The 10,000-nt window shown below is 37.5% G+C and overlaps 2 protein-coding genes across 5 annotated transcripts in view; one reads left to right on the top strand and one right to left on the bottom strand.

Moving 5' to 3' along the window:
* LOC138049305 (inhibitor of growth protein 1-like) overlaps positions 1-6,441 on the bottom strand; it is a 27,975-nt gene extending 21,534 nt beyond the window's left edge. The window contains exons 1-2 of one of the 2 annotated variants that reach the window (XM_068895523.1): positions 6,323-6,441; positions 6,187-6,241 (exon numbers count right to left, since the gene is read on the bottom strand). In XM_068895523.1, coding sequence (XP_068751624.1) covers positions 6,187-6,241; positions 6,323-6,328 — 61 coding nt within the window. In that variant the 5' untranslated portion in view covers positions 6,329-6,441. Of the gene's footprint in view, positions 1-4,968; positions 5,250-6,186; positions 6,242-6,322 lie in introns of those variants that run through there. The other variant, XM_068895524.1, reaches the window with a different exon arrangement.
* A 96-nt stretch (positions 6,442-6,537) lies between these two features.
* LOC138049302 (uncharacterized) overlaps positions 6,538-10,000 on the top strand; it is a 44,377-nt gene continuing 40,914 nt past the window's right edge. The window contains exons 1-3 of one of the 3 annotated variants that reach the window (XM_068895520.1): positions 6,538-6,637; positions 6,707-6,782; positions 6,910-7,061. In XM_068895520.1, coding sequence (XP_068751621.1) covers positions 6,777-6,782; positions 6,910-7,061 — 158 coding nt within the window. In that variant the 5' untranslated portion in view covers positions 6,538-6,637; positions 6,707-6,776. Of the gene's footprint in view, positions 6,783-6,906; positions 7,062-10,000 lie in introns of all 3 variants that reach the window. The other 2 variants (XM_068895518.1, XM_068895519.1) reach the window with 2 other exon arrangements.

The following is a 10,000-nucleotide window of genomic DNA, read 5'->3' as shown; positions in this document are numbered from 1 at the left end:
AGCACTCGCACCCCACCAATGTGGCCCAGATTTGACTCCTAGACTTAGCATCAAATGTGAATTGAATTGCTTGGTTCTCTACATGTCGAACTCTTCTCTGAGAGGTTTATCTCCAGGTTCTCTGGTTTTCCCCTCTCTTCAAAAACCAACGTTACATTTGATATGAGTTGATTCGATTTTAGTTCTGTACATTGTCCCCATTTAGTACCCAAGTGAGCGTTAAATGCAGTTGGCAGTCTAAAAATAGACTTCATTATTATTATAGGAGATCTTCAAAGCCATTGGAATTTCGTAAGACAAAATGGGAAAATATATTTCATTGAATTTAAAAATAAATACTTGAGTTGAAATGCATTTTAATTAACCCATTCACACCTCAAACGTCTATTGACGAGTAAAATTGTCTGGTGTTAGACAAAGCAAAATCTATCAAGGTGATTCCTCAGTATTGCACTGTGCATCCTGTACTGCGCATATGGTGTCAATATTTATAAATTGGATCAAATTTGCAACATTGTAAATATGGCGTAAGTTGATCAGACATGCTGAAACAGTTCATGCCAACTGCATGCATGCCAACTGCCATGCCAACTGGAGTCAATGTTTGATCATAACTAGTAGTTAGCACACAAAGATAAGGAACAGAGACATTAAACTACTGTATTCACATGGAAAATGTTGCATGAAAGAAATGAACTGCATTCAAAACAGCAAATTTTCAGTTTTCATGGAAATAAAATGGTTTTGAATATTGGATTAGTATTATTTTGACAGGAAGTCAACTAGGCATTTTGTTATTTAAAGGCTTCTGATAAAAAAAGAATAACCTGCGAACAACCTCTATTTAAGATGGCGCAGTGGTGAGAGCATTCGCCTTCCACCAATGTGGCCCGGGATCTATCCCCAGATTCGATGCGGTATGTGGGTTGAGTTTATTGGTTCTCTACTCTGCTCCGAGAGGTTTTTCCCCAGGTACTCCGGTTTTTCCCTCTCCTCAAAAAACCTTATTAATTTTGGTTTGATTTGTAGTCTCCCCAATCAATAGAGCACTTGTGCTTGGCTAAATAATCTTGAGACTTATTATTATTATTATTATTACAGGGACCGTGCAGGGGGTGGGGGGCTTTAGCCTCCCCACTTTTTTGGCTGATTAAATCACTATCTTTTTTTACTTTAGTAAACCAGGTCTGTCTTTTACAAAAAAAGTAAGTGCCAGCTTCTTTGACACTGAACACGATGCACCTACTACAATTATTATTATTATTATTATAGCAGTATACACGTCTGAATGCCTCAGATTACAAATAAATTATTGATATAGGGCCCCAAATGCGTAGCCTATTCAATTATCACTCCCACGCAGTTAAAATTTAAAGGTTCTAAAATGGTGTCTCCCTTCACCCCAAAATAAAAATAAATGTCCTATGAACCTATGAACCTATGAACCTACTATGCTTGGAACTTATGTCGTCTGAAGACTTAATCCGACAGGACCTTGAAGGTCCTAGCAATGTTAAGGGAGCTAGAGACCACAGTTTTCTGCATGTTCCTGAGCACTGAATTACATCGGCCACTGCCAACCAATTGGGGTAAATATAAGCTTTCCTTGACACTTCGCGAGCTCCCTCCTAGCGCGTCTATTACCGGTATGATATTACGGTATGCTGCTCAATCTTGTACCCCGGGTATCTCATTCTTAGTTCATACCGCAGCGGAGCGTACTTACTCGTCTTCTCTGCACACTTGATCTCTCTATTACTAACCCACTATTATTATTATTATTATTAGTAGTAGTAGTAGTAGTACATACGGGTGGGTTACCAAAAGAAAGAAAAAGCTACAACAGAACACATAATTCAAAAACATTCTACATTATTTTTAGAATTTTCTTTTGACGTATAGTTATGGGACTTTTCTTTTTACTTATTTGGCAAGGAACTGCTTCATTTATTTCTTTGCTTTTTCAAAACTTTTTTTCCCATTAGTTAAACTGTGTTACACTTCCACTACAGTAACTACACTATTTTAATTTCTTAAGAACCTTTCTTATAAGTTTAGAACATTCAGGCTGTCAAATTGACCAAAATTTATAAGAACATACTAATGGTAAGAGTCAGTAAAGAACACATACATGTATTTTGCTCATTTGTTATTTTTTGTTGCGAGTAGTCTAAATAAGGGCAAAAGAAATGTAAAACTGTAGTCTAGCAGGAGATTTTACTCTGTTGCTTAGGGATGTTTTTAACATTACCAGTACAGTCAACTCTGTCTTAGACGGACACCATCGGGATCGGCCTCAGCTGTCCCTCTTAGAGAGGTGTCCGGCTTTTAGAGAGTCGGCGTAGCATGACCCCAGGAAATTTAAGATAAGATAAGATAAGATAAGTTCGTTTTAAGTTATTCGCTTGAATGAAACCTACCTGTTTTAGATTACAATGCAATTTGGTTGTCACCTCCAAGTTTTTTGAATGGGACAATGACTGATTTAATTTTAACTTGTACTGTATGTATTCCGGCGACAAGATAAGAACTGTCAATTAAACGTCTGGTGTTCAAAAGAGTCACGTACAAGAATTTTTCTTCCCTAAATCGTAATTTGCGGTCACATTCAGCACCTCACAAGTGTCCGTTGACGATTTCAAAGTGTCCGTTGTCCATCTTATGGAGGTGTCCGTCTTATAGAGAGTTTGGTTATAGTAAAATGACTAAGAAATGGCCGGGACCAGCACCAGGTGTCCGTCTTACAGAGGTGTCCATTAAGAGAGAGTTGACTGTAATGTGCTACTATGAGCCAAAAATCAATTTCCTTTTCTTCTTCTTTTTTTTGGGATTTCAAACACTATGTTCAAGTCTTACTATGATCAATGATTTTTCACTTCCTAACACTAATGACTGGCAAAATTTTGAGTTTTGATTTTTATCCAAAGGTTGTTTACTTCCAGTGTAAGTTTTTGACTTCACGGTCTGCAATTACTCCCATTCCAAACGATCTGACTGGACCTCAGAGAGTTGGATCTAGGGAAAAGTGACGTCATTTACGCACTAGCTTAATTTAAAATTTCAGCGTGCAAAAGAAGAAGGCCCATCAGGCCAGCGCTTATCTCCTGTTTCTGTAGCATGAAGCGACTAAGGAGTATTTCTACTTCCCCCTGGATGGGATGCCAGTCCATCGCAGGGTTACCCCCAGCATTAGATTCACCGGTTCCCATTTATACACCTGGGTAGAGAGAGGCACCGTGAGAGTAAAATGTCTTGCCCAAGAACACAACACAATGTCCCCGGCCAGGACCCGAACCCGGATCACTTGATCTGGAGTCGAGCACTCTAACCACAATGCCACTGTGCCTGGCAATGACTCACTGACTCTCATATATGCAAAACAGCCTGAAACTCCTGTGCTGCATATTAATTCAGCCATGCATACTCGCATTGCATTGCAGAGTCTTTGATGTAATTTTCTCCTCGATCCAGCTCTCTTAAGAATTTAAAGTTTGTAATGGAGGACTCACAATTAAATAGCAAAATGGACAGGTGTCTTTTTTAAATCAAGGTTTAAAACTTGGGTCACTTACTGTTTAGTTAACATTGTTTTGAAATCCAAATACAAATAAATTTAAATTAATTTTTTGGTCGTAGGAGCACTTTAACTAAACACTAAAGCCGTGTTCACACTCAACATTGATTATAATCAACTGAAGTGTAATTCAGGCTATCATACTCCATTCAATTTTATTAAATTATGGTTCTGTTCACATCTACGAAAAATTTGAATACAATGGGCAGGGTAACCTCTCAGTGTGAGACAAAATGACACCATACCGTGCAGCTGCCACCATTATCATCATCATTATCATTATCACCATACTTGAGGTGAGAAGAGAACCAAGGATAGCTTCCGAGAATAGAAGAAGAAAAATCCAAATCTTTGCTCCATTAAAGCAATTAGCAGTTTCGTGGGCTCATACCATCATGTATTCTCCATTCTGTTCAATTATGCACTTAAAAGTAATTATTACTTCACACAACCCCCTTGAGGTTGTTTGTTCAAAGTAATCATAATCCAATAATAATTATTATAATCAGGGACTCTAATTAGTTGATGTGAGCCCGTTTCATATTTAATTCAATTATAATTTGATCATAATCGAGGCCTAATGTCAACACGACTTAAGTGACCCAAGTTTTAAGCCTTGATTTCAAAAGGACACCTGTTTATTTGAACTGGATTTTTCCTATTCAATGGTCCACCATTACTAACTTTAAAATCTTGAGAGAGCTGGATCGAGGAGAAAATGATGTCAAAGGCTGACTACATGTAGTTTAAGAATGCTATGTGTGTGTATGTGGTTGAAGTACTATGCATCACAGGAATTTCAGGCTTTCAACTTTTAAACTGGCGTTTTGCATGTATAACAAGCTGCATTTTTACACTGAGTAAAAGTACACCTAGATTTAACCCTCTGAGGTCCAATCACGCAGTTCTGAACATATGGCAGACAGTGAAATCCAAGACTTACAATCAAAGCAAACAGCCTTTGGATAAAAATCAAAGGTCAAATTTTTTGCCAGCCAGACTTTCAAAATCTGAAGAAAAAAAGGAAGCGACATCATAGTAGCACTTTAACAAACATGGCTTCCTTATTGCATGACACACTGACCCAAAATTACATGTTCTTATAAAAAAAAAGAGTGAACAATTATTATTATTGCATTGCTACCACACTGAGCTGAACTGCAGCTGCAAATCTTTTCAGAAGCACACTGAATCATATATCAACTGAAGCAAGATAATGCTGTGTCCCAATACAAATCAATGAAGGTCAAGGGTACCCAATGAAAAATTTAAGACAAAAGCCTTTGAGAGACACTTCTAGGCTCCTTGTAATGTATAAAGACATTCTAAACAGATGTGTCCAACAATTTTAGGGAATGAAATCTTCCCTTCAGAAACTGCTAGATAAACGTTACCTTTTAAGAACTTCCCTGTAAACCATTTGCTCATCGGAAACAATGCCAAAAATTGCAAAAATATCCCTTCTGAAAACGTAAGCAACTACTTTTCCCATGGTTGTGAATCTTTTAGGTGATGTTTCAGTAAAGAAATCTATAGCTGTTTGGCAACGTATAACTGAAATTCTTAGAACAGCTTGACTCTCCCGAACACATATTTCACCGAAGATTATCCTTGGATGCCCTTGAAAGGTGACTTTCTTGGGCCAACTGGTTAGAACCAGTTAAAATGTGTACAAAGCTTGCTTTACAAGAAAAAAATGAAAACAATTTCTTATTCATGACTGAGGACATGTATCCAAAAATAGAAAGGACATGGCAAGTTTAACCATCCTTCAGGGTTATGATAAAAGAAAAAAAGGGCACAAGGTCATAATAAAAGAAATAAAGGACACAACTTCACATTAAACTGATGATGGCATGAGTCATGTGGGAAACATATCTTCAAAAATCTGCCTTGTGGGTGTAAAATATTTATTTTAATACTGTTGCTATCATGAAGCTCTGTAAATATAATCTTGAATGATAGAAGGGTGGCAACTCTATAATTTATTTGCAAATATTGTTTTGAACAATGGACAATACAATATTTGTGGGTGTCAAAAAAGTGCAAACTTCTATCCGATCACGTACGCACCAGAATTGCGTGACATGTTGGAGTGATGACGCCACAGTTCGAAAATCGCGTGCACAAAGAACGTGACAGTTTGAAAGAACGTGACAAAAATAGAGACTTTTATCAAGAAAACAATTTATAGACTATAAATAAGTCTTAGGATTTACGTATTCTGCGACGTTTTGAGCCGTCAAAAGTTGGTGTTAATGATGTTTTAAAATTTCACCGTAAACAAAGTAAGCTTACTATAATCAATTTCTAAATCATGTACAAAGCGAAGCAAGCGAAAAAATACAAAATGAAAAGTCTGTTGAGGCTAAAGCATCGCATAATGATTTAAAAGAGAAAATAGAAAACAAGTTTTCGCCTCTCTACAGATTCAAAGATCAACCTTGCGAAACTGCATACATACACTTGGGAGATCGTATTATACTTCAGAAGGCTATACAAGAAAAAACACTTCTTTTCCAGCCTCCGCCTAACCTTCATTTTCCAGCAAGAAAAAAAAATATATATCGAGGATTTTGTAAATAATAAAAACAATAGTTTTTTGTACTCACACTCCAGATAGTTCTCCACGTAAGTCGCTGAGGCAGAAATCGCAGACTCACTTGACTAAAAAACGAGCACACACAAATAAGTTTTATGCCGTTCAAACCAAGCCGAAGCTTTAAGTAGTCCTTGTAATCAACTCACCGTCATTCCTAAGGCATAACAAAGTGTGAAATACACAGAAAGTTGAGGGAAACTCTTCTTTCTTTTAAAACGGTTTGCCGAAGCGGCCAAAAACAGTTCAACGCTTTGTAACCACCCATATAATTCTACTTCCGGTTGAAAGGTCAGTCTCATTGTGTGAATTTCCGGTTTACAGTCACAATTCTTAAAACTAGACAAATTGTTTTGAAATGAAACTGACAGGTTAAACAAGGTTGTGGGTTTTTGTCACGTTCCTTAATCGAAAAGCGGAAGCTCTTTCTTGATTACTTTGCGTCATCGACTTTGGATCGCATGGTTGTTCTAGAGATTGTCGTTTCATGCCGTTTAGCGTACAGTGTGTGATCAATTTTCGGTTATTTTCAGGTCAAAACGGACAGAGGAGACATCTTTTGGACGGCTTGAACGTACACAACGAGACTTCATCTAGATCTCAATGCTTGTAAGTCAGCTTATCGTAATTTCCTGTTTGCAGCGGAAAGCAAATGTTGAATTCGTATTCGCGCACATATTTCCACGCTATCTGAAGTTAAATGAGAAGTTAAAGTTTGTCTCTGATGTTTCAGCAGAGTGCAATAGGTGGTCCCTCAACCCGAGATGGTGGGGTTGTCCTCAACCAGCTTAGGATCGAAATCAAGGAAAAACCAACGCTGATAGGAAATGTAAAGAAAGAAAAGATGGCCGTTGGCTCTCGGCGCCGGAAGAAGGCAAGATCAAAAAGGTACATGGGTTACAACTTTTCAAAAACTGTGTAATTGTTATAGGCCATAGGAAATGGGAGTATTAAAAAAAAGAAGTCTTATTTATTACAATTTAGTGGTATCTTTACAAAAAATAATAGTAATGAAAGAGAGAAAAAAAGCCATCATAAACATTTTACTTTTTCGAAATCTAAAGATCTTAAAAGCAATTTGAAAATGTTTACACCTCCGAGAGCACAAATGTACAGCACTGCAGTTCTTCGAGTCTTGTTTCGTCTGTAAACAATTTTAAAGAACACGGATAAGCGACTTTAACTAATGATTGACAAATATGTTGAAAAGCATTGTAAAATTATGAGTATCCTGGGGAAGTGACCATTACCAAGGAAGCCCCAGTTTTCTAAATGTTCAATTTCTTTTACAATTTACGTACCTACCATAAATAATGTAGAGGAGTCACGCAAGGTCGTCGACAAGCGGAGACGTGCTTTATATCACTCGATATTTGAAAACGGTAACACTGGCTCTGTTTGGCAAATGCTGTTCGGCTGAAAGGATAGTTTTCTTGGTGAAAATTATTTTAACAATAAACTTAAATGCTGTTAATTTTTCGGGCGATTTGAGGATAAAATTTGACGAGTTTTGCAATTGGTCAACTTCAAAATTACAGTAGCCAGTGTGTCTCTTTGAATTGATATATGGACTGAATCTTATTCATCTTTGGAATTCGAGTCACGGGGATAGCGGAAGGAAGGAAAAATTAATTTTACCCATTGCTGGATATTCGACCGAAAATTTGGGAAACATCCCAGGAAAGCAATCGAAAGGAATATCAAGAACTTGATGAAGAAGTACTGAATAAAAATTTTCCAAAATAAAAATTCTGGAGTTCCATTTCAGTTTGGACACATTTACTTTAATTAAACTGTTGTGAAATTTGTTGACCTGTTGGATTCAGAGCGGCCAACTTTGTTGGTTATTTTTGTGTCACAAACAGACGAAACAAAGTGATTTATAACTTTAGTCATCCCCATTATATATATTATCCTTTTCCCCTTGTGGTAACATTTCAAAGATTACATACATACATACATACATACATCTTTATTTAATAATTCAGGTTAAATGTGAATTGGCACGACCGAAGTCCTGATTCTTTGGATTGCACAGTTTTAGTCTGTTCGAGGCTCCCAGATACAGTCGGGAAAGCAAAGAATACTGTGTGTGAAAAACGAGTGGGTTCGTGCTTGGGTGTTTGTCAACAATATTTTAATACAAACAATAAAAAACTTGTTTTTCGCATGCAGTTTTCCGCTTTGCTTTCCTGACTATCTGAGAGCCTGGAATAGGATAGCACAGATTCTGACACAGATTTGGATTGAGCACCAGGGTGTCTTCTGCCTTTAACCAACTCTCTTGTCGACAATATTTTAATACAAACAATAAAAAGCTTGGAGAATACTTTGTTACTCTAAGCCCAGACAAGCACTGCAAACTAAGAGAAAAAAATTTAAAAGAATGGTCATTGCACTTTCGAGCAACTTGCCAAAGAAGTCATGGTTAAAGTGACCTAGACCGATAACAGAGTTACAGCAACATAATTTCAACATGTGCTTTTTACACTTTACATTCAGGATTTTGTTTCTTGTTTGCTAGTTTCCTGTTCGCCTACTTTTTTATTCTTTATATTTCCGTTACTGTTATCCTTCTCAGTTCTCAGTATCTCTTGATTTGAGTTGTTGATTTCAGTTTACAGTGTCCCCGATTAGTGCTGCAGTGCTAGAAGACTAAACACTTAAATAAAGTTCCTTTCCTTTTTTTCCCTTTTCTTATTGCGTTTGAGGAGAGTGCATTCTAATTGTGTCAGTCCTGCGGGAAGTCCCTCGGGTATTGATCGTGATGCCATACGATTTTAGCGTTTGAACAACACCTTGTTCTGGGGCAAATAGTCCGGCTCAATCTCGTGTGATAGTAGGGAAGTCAAGTCCTGTTGGCGTTGGACGGGGTTTTATACTTGGATGGGTGACCCTCTCTCTGGGGAGTCATGCTGTTTGACTATCCACTGATATCCCGCAAAATTCATATTGCATTGCAACACATGTATTCCATAATAATAATACTTGTTTTAATAAAATTATTAGCAACAAGATAACAGTCAAAATACTTATTGTGTGATACCTTCATTGCTGAACAAATACTAGAAAATGGCACAAAACGATTCTCCCCAAAATATACAGCTACTTTCAAATGCCCTGTCAATGACAAAATAGGAATCGAACGCACCTCACTTACAACCTATGATTACTGCTAGTTAATAATGTTGTGCTAATTATTACTCTTAACTGTACAGCAGTGAAGACCCCTCGCCCTGTTTAATAGTAGGATAATGCCATGTGCAAAAAACAAATCGGAGTCATTACTTCATAGACGTCGAAGTCTAAGAAATTGATGAATAAGGAATGGAGTTCTTGTGATGGCTGTGACGATGTCCAGCTATCCTGTCTCTGTGCTCAAAGCGGGCCTTCGTCGCGCATAACAATTCGATCGACAGTCAGCACTACAAACGTCACAAAAGGATAAGAATGACAGAATCCCATTCCCCCTCACTTTCCATCCTCATAATCACGCAGTCAAAAGAATCATTCTTACTAACTTTAAATCACTCCCAAATGATCCCGAGACTGGTAGAATCTTTTCGCAACCTCCGTTCATTTCATTCAAACGCGACAAAAACGTAGATAACTTTTTAGTTAGAAACGCACTCAAAACCAACGAGCAACCCGGCACTTTCAAATGCACGCGCTCACGATGCAAACTTGTCTTTTCACTCCTAACACGAGCAAAATATCGGGACCTAAGCGGTCTGTTAAGATCACGAAACGTTTCACATGTACCTCCGCAAATGTCATTTATTGCATAACCTGTACGTTATGCAATAAATTATACATTGGCGAGACAG

Source organism: Montipora capricornis, chromosome 5 (assembly GCF_036669925.1).
Source record: "Montipora capricornis isolate CH-2021 chromosome 5, ASM3666992v2, whole genome shotgun sequence".
Taxonomy (NCBI): domain Eukaryota; kingdom Metazoa; phylum Cnidaria; class Anthozoa; order Scleractinia; family Acroporidae; genus Montipora; species Montipora capricornis.
Note: the sequence above shows the minus strand (reverse complement) of the source record. Positions and strands in the feature narration are given on the sequence as shown.